At 54.2% G+C, this 15,094-nt stretch overlaps 5 protein-coding genes across 5 annotated transcripts; 1 reads left to right on the forward strand and 4 right to left on the reverse strand.

The window, feature by feature from the left end:
* Positions 1–450: 450 nt before the first annotated feature.
* Positions 451–5,409, reverse strand: CLAFUR5_13117 (uncharacterized protein; the record flags this gene model as incomplete). Its single annotated transcript, XM_047912265.1, has 1 exon — positions 451–5,409. The coding sequence occupies one exon, from the start codon at positions 5,407–5,409 to the stop codon at positions 451–453; it is 4,959 nt and encodes a 1,652-aa protein (XP_047767710.1).
* An 893-nt stretch (positions 5,410–6,302) lies between these two features.
* On the reverse strand, positions 6,303–7,440 carry CLAFUR5_13118 (Sec14 cytosolic factor; the record flags this gene model as incomplete). Its single annotated transcript, XM_047912266.1, has 3 exons — positions 6,303–6,454; positions 6,501–7,144; positions 7,199–7,440. The coding sequence occupies 3 exons, from the start codon at positions 7,438–7,440 to the stop codon at positions 6,303–6,305; spliced, it is 1,038 nt and encodes a 345-aa protein (XP_047767702.1).
* Positions 7,441–7,912: 472 nt separating this feature from the next.
* CLAFUR5_13119 (uncharacterized protein) lies at positions 7,913–9,805 on the reverse strand (the record flags this gene model as incomplete). Its single annotated transcript, XM_047912267.1, has 1 exon — positions 7,913–9,805. One exon carries the CDS (start codon positions 9,803–9,805, stop codon positions 7,913–7,915), a length of 1,893 nt encoding a protein of 630 aa, XP_047767703.1.
* A 211-nt stretch (positions 9,806–10,016) lies between these two features.
* Positions 10,017–10,967, reverse strand: CLAFUR5_13120 (Nicotinate-nucleotide pyrophosphorylase [carboxylating]; the record flags this gene model as incomplete). Its single annotated transcript, XM_047912268.1, has 1 exon — positions 10,017–10,967. The coding sequence occupies one exon, from the start codon at positions 10,965–10,967 to the stop codon at positions 10,017–10,019; it is 951 nt and encodes a 316-aa protein (XP_047767660.1).
* Positions 10,968–13,078: 2,111 nt separating this feature from the next.
* CLAFUR5_13121 (uncharacterized protein) lies at positions 13,079–13,912 on the forward strand (the record flags this gene model as incomplete). The annotated part of the gene is made up of 2 exons (XM_047912269.1): positions 13,079–13,282; positions 13,337–13,912. The coding sequence occupies 2 exons, from the start codon at positions 13,079–13,081 to the stop codon at positions 13,910–13,912; spliced, it is 780 nt and encodes a 259-aa protein (XP_047767659.1).
* Between the last annotated feature and the right edge of the window lie 1,182 nt (positions 13,913–15,094).

A 15,094-nucleotide genomic window follows, 5' to 3' on the forward strand; every position in this document is an offset into this window, starting at 1 on the left:
AAATCCTCCTGCTATACACATTGCTCGTCCATTGTACAATACCCCTGTCTACACTCGAGCTACCAGTGTTGCTGCGTCAAACGCTTTAATCAGAGTATGATATTGACGGACAATATATTTGGTCGATGTGAAAGAGAAGTGTTCGCGATTCCATGAACCACCAGGTAAACAGTCGTTCAGGCGGAAGCAGAGGGCATATCACAACATCTCAATTCCCACATGTCTCTACTCATACATTATATCAAACAAATCCCATCCCATCCCACCTCATCCCAACTCAAAGCAAAATATCACCATGCTGTACCCGCCAAGCAATTGTACATGCCATCCATATCTCGTACTCGCAAATAATCAATAACTTCAAACATGAACGACCAGCGTACCTATCACCATCAGTAAGCTGCCCGTGTCCCTCGAGCTGGACTGGTACTCACAGAGCCGGTCAAGGTCTCACACACCAGAGTAAACAGAATCCGCCAACCACTCATCTTGCGTTCGATCCGGTCTCTTCTTGACGGCGCGAGTACTGAACGAGCGGATAAGCTCGCCACCGCGAGCGAAGAGATGTCGGAGCTTCTCGCCCAAGCGTTTGATGTGGAACTCGGTCTTGCTCATGCCAACACCATCGTATGTGTTGGCACGACTGTCGGTGCCTAGACGGGCTTCGGCCATTGAGCCGGCATCGTACGCAGTTTGGTCATCGAAAGACTGACCTCGGGCCTGGTCCACGCGAAGGTGCTTGCCTTTGCCTTTGAAGCCGGTCAGTCGTTTGCGGAATGAAGCGGTACGATCTCGATCAGAGCTGTTGTCGGAGAAGAAGGACCGAATCTCGTCCAAGTTGAAGCTAGCAGGTGGAGTGAGTGCGCTCGTAGGGTAACGATCTCCAGGCTTGTGAGAGACCTGGGATTGACGAGTAGAAGTGCTGCGACCGAGTGGTGACTTGCCGAAAGTCTTCGTGAGATCATCGTCTGTCGTGAGTCCAGACAGGCCAGTCTTGAACTTCTTCGAAATTGAGCCAATGATGGAGCGCTTGGAAAGATGTCGTCGATGAGCAGGAGTTACGCCAGTGAGCTGTTCTGTAGTGATGGACGCGTTGGATGGCAAATTGGAGGTGGTGATGGAGCCGATATCAATGCCCTGCTCGCTGGGGTCGAGAGGCTTGGTTAGATCCAACGACTTGGTTCGACGCTCACGAAGCACCTCGCTGGCGAAGGAGTTGCGAGTATGAGCCACGGATGGAACTGAAAGGTCGATGTCGACTTTGCTACCCCAAGGGTAATTTTCATCATTGTTCCACGGCCGGCTGGCTCCCGACATGACCATCGAGCGCTTGCCGTTGCGTGTAATTGGATTCATCTCCTTTGGCAGCATCTGCTGGACCTCTTCCTCTGTTGTCGGTGCTTTGGCTCGTAGCACAACAGACATTGGCCGTGCCAAGTCTGATGGTGCTGAGGCAGAACCGCTGAGATATGGCCGCTTGTCATCAGCTGCATCTGTGGGTTGCAGGCCATCTGCTGAGGTTGACTCAGGAAGTGGAGGCAGCTCCTTGTTGAGGCTTGCCCTGCTCATGCGAGGTGCGATGGAGTCATGGGTACCGTTCTTGACGATCTCCTCGGCGCGCTCAGCGAGTGTGCGGAAGCCAGCTGAGGTGCGGTTGGTCATGACAGTATCAGGCCGAGCGAGCTCTGTACTGAGACGATGCAAGCTTTCTCTGTCAACCTTGAAGATACTGTCCAGCTGGAAGTTTGACAGATTGCGTAGGCCAGGAATGAGTTCTGATAGTCGGTCCGAGAGGCCACCAACAGTAGGGATGGACAGTCGACTTGCCTGTTGAGCGACGTTGAGGAAGTCTTCAGGTGAGAGTGGGCGCTTGTCAGGCTCCACGCCCTCAACTTCAGTCGTTTCCTGAATCTGGAGGGCAGGTACAAGAGCCTTGCCATTGTATTCTTCTGCTTCCGGCTCTGCTTCGGGGTCGGACTCGTCTTCGCTGTCGGCACGGTGATCCAAGAAGCTGAACTCCTCTGGCTTACTAAAGAAGCTTGTGTAGCGCTCACGAAGTGGTTCAGTACTGTGCGGCCGCTGTGGAGAAGGACAGTAAATGCCGGTGAAGTCACGACGGCGAACCATTTCCGTTGATGTCGTTGTGCGGAAGTCGAGAGCCTCGTTTAGCCGATCGATGAGGTCGGTGCGGCTGAAGTTCAAGGATGGCAGATCTTGGGTGTCTCCAAGAGGTCGATTGTGCTGACGAGCCTGGCGACGTGCTTTGGCTTTGTCCGCAGACTCCTGCAGCCGTCGTTCCTGCATAGCCTTGACTGCTGCGATACGGGCGGGCAGTGGAAATTGTGCTCCGCTGGACGATCGCCTGTGGTCAGATATGCTCATGTCCTCGACGGATTCCTCCTTGAGGCCGGGAAGATGCGTGCTACCAAACCGGTTGTGCGTGCTGGCCGCTGGGTTGCCGTTCGTGAAGCGAAGATCGAGACCTCCTTCGCGCGATGAGAAGCTTGAGTCTGTGGTAGCAGGTGATGGTCTCCTGACGATAGACTTGCCCTTGTTGGCGGCAGCCTCGCTGCTCGGCTGGAGCTGACGATACGGTTCAGACTTCTTGGCGATGTTCAGTGGCAGTACCACTTCATCGGCGAAAGTGACAGAGCTTCGTCGAGAGGCCTTCAGGTCTGGGTTCATGGCGTTGTGTTGACCCACGGCCACGTCTTGCTTCCATCTGCTGTCCGGTGTCGAGCCTGGTGAGACTTCCACGATCTGTGGCTTGCCTATCGAGATCGAGCCATGTGGGAGCGAGAAGCGAACGGCGATGTCCGTGACCATGTCCGAGGCGCTATTCAGCGTAGTGTCGCCAACGGTGCTGATGTCTCCCGGCAAAGAGAATCTGTTTGTGTTGGTGGTGTTGCTGTCTGTCGCCATCGCTCGTGGTCTGAGCTGTACGCTCTTCGAGTAGGTCTTCGGAGTACGTGGAGTGGGCGGCGGTAGGCTCTCGTCCACCTGTAGAGACTCTGGCTCTGTACGAGTGTCGAGATTTGTCATATCTGTCTTGTCCATCGCACTGACATTGAGCGTCTCGTCGATGTTCAGCGTTTGTGTCTGGACTGGACTCACAGCAGAGCTTCTCTTGATCTCTTCGCCTGGCAGCAAAGGACTGACTGGGGTTCTGTCCGCATCACGGTCCACATCTGGGTTCACCGGGGTATGGTCGAAGTTCCTGTCCAGGTCGGTAACCTTTGCAGCCGGTTCTGGCGTTGGTGACTCGTTGATGTCAGACAAATGTTCCTTGGAAGCCTGCTTCGAGGACTGCTGTTGGAGGGTAATAGTATCGGCATCGTGGGCGAATGGGTCTCGAGACTGTGTCTCTTCCGAGGCGACAGTAGTATCAATGGCACGGGAGAAGCGCATGGCGTAATCAATGCCAGTGGGAAGAGTGGCTGGAATCGACTCTGTTTCTGACACAGAGCCATGCTGGTCCGCAAAGTCGACAGCATCAACATCTTCTGACACATCAACTTTGGGTTCCTCTACAGCCTCTCGCTCCGCTTGCTGCTCTGCGTCGTATTGCTTCTGAAGCTGAGCCATCAGATGAGTCGTGGTATCATCGACAGGCATCTGCGTGTTGTCGACGCTCGAAGGACCCAACTCGGCTTTGACCATTGCCCTCGTGATGGGCCGGGACTGGCGCTGTGGTGCTTCGATAGCCTCAAGCTCAGGTAGCTTGACAGGTGAGGCTGGCAGTTCGACAGGTGCATCAAATTCTTCAATGAGCGTGAAGCGTGGTGGCTCGTTGGCAGCGAGCTCATGGTACTCGACCAGTTCAGAAACATCTTCTTGATCGTGATCGACGTCAAGCTCGCCGGCATATTGGCGATTTGCGTTTTCGTGCTCTTGTCGAGCTGCTGCTGCAGCCTCTGCCGCTGCCTTCGACTCCAGCATGGCTCTGACCCGCTGCACAAACCCTGTCTGCGGCGGGACGGAAGGATGCGGAACTTCCATATCCGGCTCATGGATGGGTCTTTCGAGGCCATCGGCATAGTCGAAGTACTTGGCAGGCAGTACGGGCTCACTTGAAGAATCTGGCAAGTCAACGAGATCAGGGTTGATGAAGGCCGGATCGACCATGACTTGGATCGTGGTCTGGTCCTTTGGTGTCGGCGGGTTGGATGACGTTGGCGCCGATGAAGATGATGCTGGATCCGAACCAGAAGGTCCGCCGTCTGTCATTGGCGTGTCTGTACGGCGAGGCAGCATACGAGCCATGCGGGCAGCATTGTGAAACTTGTGATGAGCCACTGGGTTGGCACTCGGCGGTGGGCCATGATATCCCGGGTGCTGAGGAGGTCCGTACGGATTGTAGCCAGGTCTTGGTGGACCATAGTAGGCTGGCTGCGGAGGATACTGTCCAGGAGGCGGCTGCATAGCGTGCTGAGACGGAGGCATAATGGGATGCCCCATCTGGTGATGCATACCAGGAGTAGGTGCTGGACGCGTCGGGCCAGAACGGTAGCTGTATGGGTTCGGAACGTATCCAGGTCCTGGTCCCGGGCTGCTGTCGGCAGCTCGCGGAGGTGGTCGAACGTGGAGATGGACAGGCTCCGGCCCATAAGAATTGTGGTCACCTCCATATGCATGATATGGTTGGACAGGTGGAGGATGAGGTCCCGCGATGGGCACTCTTCGTGGCATCGACTGCCCACCTGCCATCGGTGCGTAGCCATCACTCAAGGCTGGAGATGGCGATCGGAAGCCAGGACGCTTGAGCCTTGTAGGGTACACGAACTGGCGATTGTCAGGCATCGGAGGTACCGGCCCTGGTGGCATACGACCAGAGTGGCGTGGTTCATGGCCTTGGCTCCGCAAGCTTGTCGCAGATCGATGCCTGGGCAGTGGATGAGCTGGTGGCGCTGAAGTCATCGAGTAAGACCGAGGATCTCTGGTATCTGGGGTCGGTGGCATTGGCTCAAGTGGTGGCTTGCCGAGATGGCCGTTAGGTGGTAGGGAAGGCGGCATGCTCTGCATGCTGGTGAAGGAGCCACGGCGCTGAGTGGTGGAGGTGTTATCCCATTGAGAACTAACGCGTGATGTCTGAGATGGTGCATAGCTGTGGTTGGAAAACCCGCCTGAAGTGTGGTGCTGTGATGGTCTAGACCCATGACCTCGTCTCTGGTGAGTTGCTCGAGGCATAGAAGGCAGTCGGGACGTGTTGAATGAAAGTGCGCCAATATCGCCAGTATCGGTTGATGTCTTAAGCATACTGAGGACGCCCGCGTTGGACAGCGTATCGTTCGGAGGCATGCTGGGTGGAGGTGATCTGACCGCTGTGCGTGATGCTCCGGTCGTGCCCGAGACGTTGCTGGCTCGGCTGTTGCGGCCGCTGACGCTGGAGACGTTGTCAGTGGAAGGCATTGTGCCGCCTTTCCAAGCGTGTAGTGAACGAGAGACCAAGACCAAGACGTGCTATCCAAATGAGCAAGAAGACCAGAAGACTGGTGAGAAATGCGATGTTGTATGGTGGGTGGTGGGAAGAGAAACAAGACGGCGAGGAATGGAGAGGAAGTCTCTGTTGATGGAGGGCAGAGGCAAGTACGGACCTGCCATGAAGTCCTGCCACAGCCCTGGAGCGCACTTGCGAGCTATATGGTCATCAGCAGTCGCGATGTCATTTACATGTACTGATGAACCAGACTTGCCTTGTCATAGCATCGACCAGAGCCACTGCGCAAGATCATAGGCGATGAAGACCACCGCGACTGTATCGCAGACAACGACGGGCACGACTGCGAGGTACTGGACGATGGGCGATGGCGCGACTGCGGCGCGGTGGTGTGCTTGTTCAGCGTTGCGTCGTTGCATTACGGTTGTATCTGGATGTATCGTCTTGTCGCTTGCGACTATTCTGGAGCGTCCTGTCGTTCCGATCGGTCGTCTTGTAACAGTGAAGGTAAGCTCGATGTAAGTGTCCAAATATCGCAGCAAGAACGTTAGCAGTCGCGTGGCAGCCACGTTTGGCCTCGTGTCGGAAGGTGCAAGCATGTCCACAGGCGTGCCTGCCATGAATTGAGTAACACCCGATCACCATATTGATGACCGTGAATGAGCACAACACGATAGCAAGAAGCGCACGAAGAAATGACAATGCTCACTGATCAAGTGAAGTCAACCCAATCTAAGCCTGATACTTGTGCTCATGCAGGTATCTCATGCTACCCATGCGCCACCACGCGTCTGCCATGCTTGTTGAACTGTTCTTGGTATCTTTTCGCAGGCGACCTCTCACAACACTCCCTCCTTATGCTCTTCTACTGTGACGCTGGCACTGCCTCTCCGACTGGCTGTTGCTGGCCGTCTGGTGCAGTCGCCACGCCGTTCGCTGGCTGGCCTTCTCCGACGTGGCTCTCGGTCGCTGGGATGGTGTTGTCCTTGCGTGGCTTGGCCCACTGTGGATCTTGCCCTGTAGAACAAAGGTAGTCAGTATGCTGATGGCGACTTGTCCACACCACGGGAAGCGCACTTACATGGACCCTCATCGCTCAAAGCGCATCCACCTGGGCATGAGCACTTTCCGCCGAACTCCGTAGGCAAGTTCTCCACCGGCACCTGTCCCAACACCTCCTTCTGGTAGCTGCTGCCCAAGACGTGAATCTTTGCAACCGTGACTGGGTCCAAGAACCTCTTGACGATCGCGAATATGCTGCTGAAGCCCCATGGCGTGTTGATCAGGTACATCTTGCCGAGTCGCTCCGGGTAGTAGTTCTGGCTGATTGCCGAGGCCTTCTGGATGTACCCATACACTTGTCCTGCCTTGCCCAAGCCAACGCCCTTGAAGTCCATGATTGTGCAGCAAGTCTCGAGGAGGTGGCCAGCCTTGCGTGAGCATGCGGGTAGGCGCGGGTCGGCCATCTTCTCGTACTCAACGACCAAGTTCTCCAGCATGCGCTCGTCCGTGGTGATGGCTCGCATCTTCTCCAGGTCGATCTTACCGAATTGCTCGATGTACACGGGTCGGCCATCCTTGTCGGTCTTGTGGTAGTATTGAGGGTAGTATGCCATGATCTGTGCCTTCTCCTTGTAGTCGAAGTTCTTTACGAGCTCGTCCACACCGCCTCCAAACTCATTCCGCCATTTTTCACAGTCGACAAACCTGTGCGGTCTTTATCAGAACGACTCAGTTGTACATCATCTTGATAACACTCACATGCTCTTTGCAAGCTCTACGTTGAACTTGCGAGCTCTCAGGAATCGCAGCAGCGTCAGGGTATCCAAGTTCTTCGTGTAGCCGCCCTGCTCAAGGATGGTCCGCAACTGAAATACAGCAGCATCTTGCTCCTTGGTGGTGTGCCCTGGGTGGCCTGGCTGCGCTGTGGGTGCGGTGGTAGGGAAGTCGTAGTGGTCATATTTGGGGTCGAGCTCCATGTGCGGATTCTGGTGGTCTGCCATGTTGGGCACTGTGATCGATTTCTTCCGTCCTATAGCTGTCGTCGATCGAGGCGTTTAGTCGGGAGTGAGGGTTGCGTGTTGTCGCGAAGTTTCTGGCAGAGGACAGGTGACAAAATGTCGTTGGCAGTGAATTTGTTTATCCTCCAGGAGAGAAAGATGATGCTGGAGTGCGGGCAGCGGGATGAGCTGCGCCACGTTTTCAATTGGTCCTTGCGGGGGATCCACATCGTCCACACGGTGAGAACGTGCGGTCAAGATTGGTCATGTCGTGTTCCTCGTCGCAATGGCAGAAGATTTCACATGGAATGTTGGTGGGAGAGGCCTCATGCTTATATCATGTGTTGCTTGCATTACTTCACCAATCAGCCGGCTAGACTCGCCATGGCTGCTATATCCATCCATGTCCTGCTGTACACATCACGCTACCCTGCATGAATTCGAATTCGCGTCACGAACGCGCCACCGCTAACTGCTATTTCCTCTGCCCTCCCAACACCAGCTTAGGGTCGACCTCACTGAGTGGCATCAACTTGCTCACCACCTCCCATCGGTCTGGAAAGCGATAGTCGCGCGCGTGACCAGACTTCCGACCTTGCTTGTAGACGTAGCGCGTCGCCAATTCCTGAAGAACTTCTCCTTCGACTTCATACACGTCGTCGATCTTAACGGTCCTGCGATGATTGATCTGAGCCTCGGTCTCGTCAATGATTTCCTGCACGTACGTGACCTCGAACTCTTCTCTCGACTCGAAAGTGACCTGACATGCCGCGGGGATGCGCTCCAGGACCTCTTCAAGGATCCAAGCCTTCGAATCAGTGGTGTTGCTGTCGGTCTCTCTCTCGATCATAGAAATTCGAAGGCTCTTCAGGCTGGTAAGATCTTGCAGCTGTTTCCATGGCAGCTGTGAGAACCATCCTCGCTCTATCCCTGACCTGTCCGCGGCATCACAGACCAGCATTAATGAGGTGAGCCTGGGCAGCGTGCGGTCGGGCAGGAGGCGCTGATTGAGCACCAAAACGCCATCATAGGTGGAAGCGGTGACACAGACGGTGTTCTCTTCATACATGATTTGCTTCGCCTCGTCGTAGATCTGCTGGCATACTGCGAGAATTTGCGGACTGCAGCCACTGAGTTTGTAGTAGTTGGCGCCACAGGAGTTCCTGCAGTTTCTGTCTGGGAAGAGCACGTCTTTGAGATATCGGCCGTTAGCGGTGTGCACTAACTTCGTCAGTCCGATGTGGCCGTCCGGAGCGAGAAGTAGACGATAGACCAAGTTTCTCATCTCAGCTGGGAGCTCGAGGAAGCAAAATGGTCTTGCAGGTAGCGAAGCCTTGGTAGCACCGTTGTCTGTCGAGCTTTTGTTCTCGTCCAACACCTCGTCCGCGTCGCCAGCGTTGGCCTCTTCCTCTGCGTCTGATATTTCCTCATCAGCGTTCAGCTCCGAGGAAGCCTCACGGAAGGATTCAGGATCATCTGCATAAGCAGTTTCGAGAGCAACCAACCCATCATCAGCCCAGCTGGCCACATCAGCGATTTCGCTGATATTGTCAGGTCTCCCAAGCAGTGACCTGAGAGCTGCGACCACATCACCTTGTGTGGAACCAGAGTAAAAAAGGTTGACGATGTGACTTGCTAAGACTTTGGCTCCTTCTGGGTATGTGACGACGGCCCCTCGAAGGACCCTAGCCGCAAGTGCATCCACGAAGCTCGCTATGCGCGGGTGTTGTCTTGGGACCTTCACGGGAGGTTCTGGGTTGCTTGCTTCAGTGGGTGATGTCGGAGAAGCGGTGCTGTCCGCGGGAGCTCGCGTTGCCGATGCATCAGTGTCGGGGGCCTGATCGTTGGAAGCAGCTTCGTTTGCATTCGCGGTTGAGATGATCGCCGGTGGTATCTGAGGCTGTTTTGGAGGCAGTCTCGATAGTACAGACGTATCGAACAGTGACCGAGTAAAGCGCGCCACCTCCGGATGTGTCTTTTCGAGTTCTCGCAGACCAGAAATGATGGCGGGAATATCAAAAGTCTCGTCTTGTTTCAGCGTATCTTTCACGACCTGATCTCCAGCTATATCCGAGCGTCCCAAGATTGCTGGCCTATTCCTCAGTGCGCGTACCAGTGCTCTCGAAAGTGGATCAGTCGCGACTGGAGCAGACACCCTACTGAAGTCATCTCTGTTCAACAACGGCTGTGGCCCGCCGAGTTGTGGTCGAATCGAGCCGAAGCTGGAAGAAATCGGAGAGGCGCCGAAGGGAGATGCTGGCGGGTGCGCGTTTGTGGTGAAGCTTGTTGTCGAGCTGGACGCGAAAGATGAGAAGGATAACGGAGTGTCCAGTTGGAGCGGCGGCGCGCCTGTGAACTCGAACGGCATTTTGAGTTGAGTGCGGCGTGTCTCGTTGTAGGTGCGAATGCGGGAGTGTGCGCAGCGGTACTCGGGTGGTGGACAAGAGAAGTCGTTGTTGAAGTTTGGGACGATCGCGGGAAGCGGCGTGAGATTATAAAGCTTTTCCAACGCGCATTCCTACACGCTAGTGACTGTTCATGCAAGGGTAGAAGTGAATGCCCGTTTGCAACGGCTCTGTTCACGTGCCCGCCGCCTCCCCATTGCCCGGCTTCCCATTCGTCTCCTTCGGGATCACCTTCAACGAGAAATCTACATGCTTCACTCCCTGATGAATGCTTGACGAGCTGATGATATCAATATCATCGCAAACGTAGTCCGCAACATTCTCCTCCGTCAAGCCACCTGAAACCTCAATCAGGGCCCTTGCATTTGTGCCTCTTCCCCACCTATCTTTGAGGTTCTTTGAAGCCACCCTAACCCCATCAGCCGTGAAGTTGTCCAACATCACCACGTCCGCACCTGCCTTGATGGCTGTCTCTGCCTCTTCCTCTGTCTGACACTCCACCTCAACTTTCACCGCGAAGCCTCCTGATGCCTTCGCAGCCGCTACAGCAGTATGTATCGATCCTCCACACGCCCAGACGTGGTTATCCTTCAGCATTGTCATTGCACTCAGATCTTGCCTGTGCGGATCACAGCCTCCAACCAGCATACCGTACTTCTCCACCAACCTGAAACCCGGCGTTGTCTTTCTCGTGCCAGCCAGTGTGTTCTTGTAACCCGCGTTCCTCAGCAACTGCAGTAGTGAATGTGCCTTGGTCGCAATGCCCGAACATCTTGCCAGAAGGTTCAAAGCCACTCTCTCACCCAACAGAACGCATCGTACAGGTCCACGCACTGTGGCGACGTGCTGCTTCGCCTCTCTTCCGACCTCGTCTCCTTCCTTTACAAACCATTCGACAGTACAGTCCAATTGCTTGAAGACTTCATCGAAGAATGGTACGCCTGCGATGACGCCGGCGCTTTTCGCAAGCAGTCGAGCCTCGGCCGGTCCGTCGCCAACGACGAAGCCGCCGTAGTCGAAGCTTGGAGTGTCTTCCTCAAGCCAGAGGGTTATGCTCTTCTTCCATGATGGTGGCAGGAGATTGGCTGGATTGCCATGCTTTGGTGCGCCTTCGGTGATGGGCATTGTGGTGGTCGTGAAGACGGAGCTCGGTTGACAGTAGGAGAAGAGGTGATGAATGCTGTGGATTGTGAGAGTGCCGTTTCACTTACTGTTCTTCGTGATGGACCTGTTGCTACCGGCCAGAACCGTGTCGATGACTATTGCAGTCGCCGATGTCATCCGAAGTCAACAGAGCGCTGGAATCGCGGGCCGAAACCCCTGCCCCTCCGCCTTCCAGCTTCACTTCACTAGTCACAACCATCACATGCGACGGTGACCTGAAAGCATGTGTACTGCAATGGGACACGACATATTGCCTCGAGAGGCGAGGCTTGACTAACAGAAAGAGAGGCGCTCTACATTGCTGACGCGCACGACAGCACCTCCTTCCTGACTGTCACAACGCAGCCACTCAAGCTGATATGTAGTATGTTGTTAGCTGATAGCGACGAGGTACTGTATGAAAATTTGAAGTACAGCGCAAAGATCGTAATGAGATGGACAGCCTTTGGACACAGACATATCGTCCCGCTTGCTACACGAAATCTTTTGGTATCAGTCAGAAAAGCTGCCGATGCAGGGAAATTCTGCCCACTGTGTGTACGGTCCACTCCCCTATGGTCTAGTCACCCCGACTGCGAAGGTCGGTCGTTGCAAAGGTCCGACCGGCAATGAACTTTGTCGAGAGCCCTTGGGGCAATCTTGTGTTCCAGCCTTCAACACATGCAAGAATTGCTGTGTCACTCAACGGTGGTGTGCCAACAAGCATGCATCATTCTCCGCTCAGGACAGACACAAGCCTCATGTAATTCATCTTCACCAAGTGGTGTGGACGAGGGGCGCGAGCCTAGTCGAGGCTGCGAACGTCGCCTGTGAGCTACGCTCGACGGTATGTCGTAGCAGCTCAAAAGCAGGGCGCCTTCCGGGTGTGACGCATAATGATGCCTGAAGTGACTGCTGTGAAGAATTTCCAGTCGAGCGCCAGTCCCCGTGTGACGTATCCCTGCTGCTCACCAATACATACCACCAAACTTCTGCATCCTCTATCGACACCCGAGCAAATCAACCAGAGTAGTGGGGTGGAAAACGTCCGATTGTCGCGAGACAGTTTCGGCTCACACGTCCGCAAATCCAACGAGCATTGATCAGAATTCGTTGATCAAACCGTTCACTCCGGTGAATATGAGCTTATACGAACTTCGCCTCATCAATGTCTCCATCAATTGCCTTGCCATCACTCTGTGTGAGATTTGACTCGGGTGTCTGCGAACAGGTCTTCCTTCGGGTTGTTCCTTAAGTGAAAGCCTCTTCGGAGGCTTTCCTTTTGCTGGTGTGGTGTGCTGGGGATGGGAAGGTTTGTGGTTCGAGTCCTGGGTAGAGGGTATTTTGATTCGGTGATGGTCTTTTTGTGCGGTGATCCATCTGCTTATAGTAAGCGCTCCATCCACCTGTCAGCAACGGCTGTCCGGGTGCAGATAGCATGTCCTTCTATTCACAGGCTGGATCACCAACTGACGTGAAAAGTCACAACTGTATGATATGGGAACATTCGATGAATCATTCCCTTCCTATGTTCCGCTCATGCTATAGCTGACGGACCGACCGCGCGAGCACAATGGATGTTGTTTACTTTTGACCATCTCTGTTCAATGTTCACCTCTTCATTCCACCACCGATATGCTATACGATATGATCGCTCTTTTGCAACAAGATGCATCGGGTACGTCGTTGACCAATGATAGACACCTCTTGCTCCTCTTCAATGCTCGTTCGCCAGCCGTGGTCTTCCTATCGTGGTCTTCTTATCGTCCGAATCAGAGGCACACAGTGAGCTGCCCCCGAATGGCACAGGAGATGGTAGTGACACAGCATGCATCACTATTGTAATGGTCATCGATGTATGATCTGTTGTTGTGATGCTGGAGGAAAGAGTCAAGTCAAGATCGTCAAAACTGCGCCAACGTCACGAATCCCTGCACTGCCACGCGAGAAGTGGATCTCCATCTTCGACGCTTCACTGTCGATCTCATGAGCTTGTCGGAACATCAGATATCATTAAGAAACACAGCCATTACAACAAATATCCTTTGCTACTTGTATCGCACAAATATTCTAATCACGGTTCCTCGGGCTCAATGATAGCTGAGAACGAAGCTCCCAACTTCACAATATTCCAAGATTGCCTTTCGACCAGCATCATACAACGTCTTGCCCCGGATAGTGGCAAAACAACGAAGAAACGACCGGTCAAAGGTCGCAAGAATGAAATTAAGCCGGTACTGAGACCGCAAGAGGAGATTGAAAAGAACGATGCTGCTGAATTGTCTGATTTTATCGAGGTTGGTCCACGGAACTGCTGTCGTCAAATTGACCTGTTGCTGAAGACGGCATAGTATCTAGCTGAGGAGATTTTCTTGAGCCTACCTGCAGACCTCCGCACCATCTCCTACACAGCCATCCAAGATGACATCAAGCTGGCATCGAGATACTCAGTACCTCTGAGCAGCTCAGACATGGAATCGCTGATCAAACCATTACCACTCTCGGTCTCCGAATCATTATCAATCTATGGCCTCATCAACGACGATACAGACCTAGACCGCTTCCTAGAGCCCTGCATGAACATTTACATCACATCCACCTCCGAGCCACCTGCAGAGTACACTCCAGCCTTGGCCGCTACACGGCCTGACGGCTGCGAGATCTGTGAACGGGAGCACATACCTCTGACCTACCACCATCTCATACCGCGGCAGGTTCACGCGAAAGTCGTGAAGCGTGGTTGGCACAAGGAATGGGAGCTGAATAAGGTTGCATGGCTGTGTAGAGCCTGTCATTCATACGTGCATCGAGTCGCGCCGAATGAGCAGTTGGCGCGGGAGCTGTACAGTGTTGACTTGTTGCTGGAGAGGGAGGATATCCAGAGGTTTGCCAAATGGGTTGGGACAGTCCGTTGGAAGGCACGCTGATGTTTTGTGCATTGCATGTCCTCCAGTCGGGACATCTCGTTTGTGCCACACGGGCCACATCTTAGGATCGTAGGGCACAGAGGTGCAGTGGGGTAGCTATTGCGGCTCCACCTCGTGCTTGCGCCTTCAGGTGGCTTGCAGGACTGAAAGTCTTGTTACTGCTAGCTGAGCCTTTCCAGAGAATCAGAAGGTTACACAGTCTCGGGTCGTGCTGGAACCTGCTGTGTGTGAATATGGGCAAGGGTAGTAATCGCCAGTAGAACAGCCATGACGAACTGCATTGCAGTTGACAAGTCGTAAAGGCACTAAGGCGGAACAGTGTTTTCTCGCGAACATCTACTACTTGTCGAGTGGGGGTCCAGGTGTATTGCAGCGTTGATGAGTGCTTGGGCAGCACTGTGGAAGCCGTTACGAGACTGAATGGAGCGATACTGCCGAAGGAGCCGGAAGTGGTGGCTCTCACACGTGTTGCGGTACCATCGGATGCCTTTCGAAGGATCACGTCTTGACTCTTGGCTCGCATAGCTGCTTTTGTGTCCGCGGAAGGTTTGGCTATGAGCTGTGGAAGCTTATTAGTGCAGACGCGCTGCACCAAGTTCAGATGTCGAAGCGAGATCACGTCTCGTGTTAGTAGCGCTTTCCTCTTACATGTAGCGTACAATACCAGGTAGGGCAGCTCAGACATCTCCACACTGCGTAGAGCGTACAGCGTACATGTAAGGATGACTCTCTTGTGTTAGCGATGCTCGTAAACCGGCCGTTTTCAGCATGTGTATTTGATGAAACCGGCTTGAGACTGCGTACGGGTGCGGTGGCTGCAGCGATCGTGGCGCGGGATGCTTGTCGTCGCTGCTATAGGCAGCTCACAGGCATAATGCCATGTACACCGCCATAGATGGAAGTCGTTGTTGCGTTGTTCTGCAGAATGGAGAGCCACGCCAGCCACATAGAACGCCAGTGGCCGCTCCTTGTGGCTGCCACGCATCCAGAGTCGTTTGCAAATTGACATGGCGCTCGCTTCTGGAAGTCATCTTGTGTAGCGAGAGATGTTTGTGGTTAGTGGAGATGCAAAGGGAGCTCTGCCGAATCCTCCGCACGTGGCACAACATCGGTGATGCTGCCAAGCAGTGCTCTTTTGACCATTGGCGAGCATGTCTGGCTGAACGAGAGCTCCACCATTGG

This window comes from Fulvia fulva, chromosome 11 (assembly GCF_020509005.1).
Source record: "Fulvia fulva chromosome 11, complete sequence".
Lineage (NCBI taxonomy): Eukaryota > Fungi > Ascomycota > Dothideomycetes > Mycosphaerellales > Mycosphaerellaceae > Fulvia > Fulvia fulva.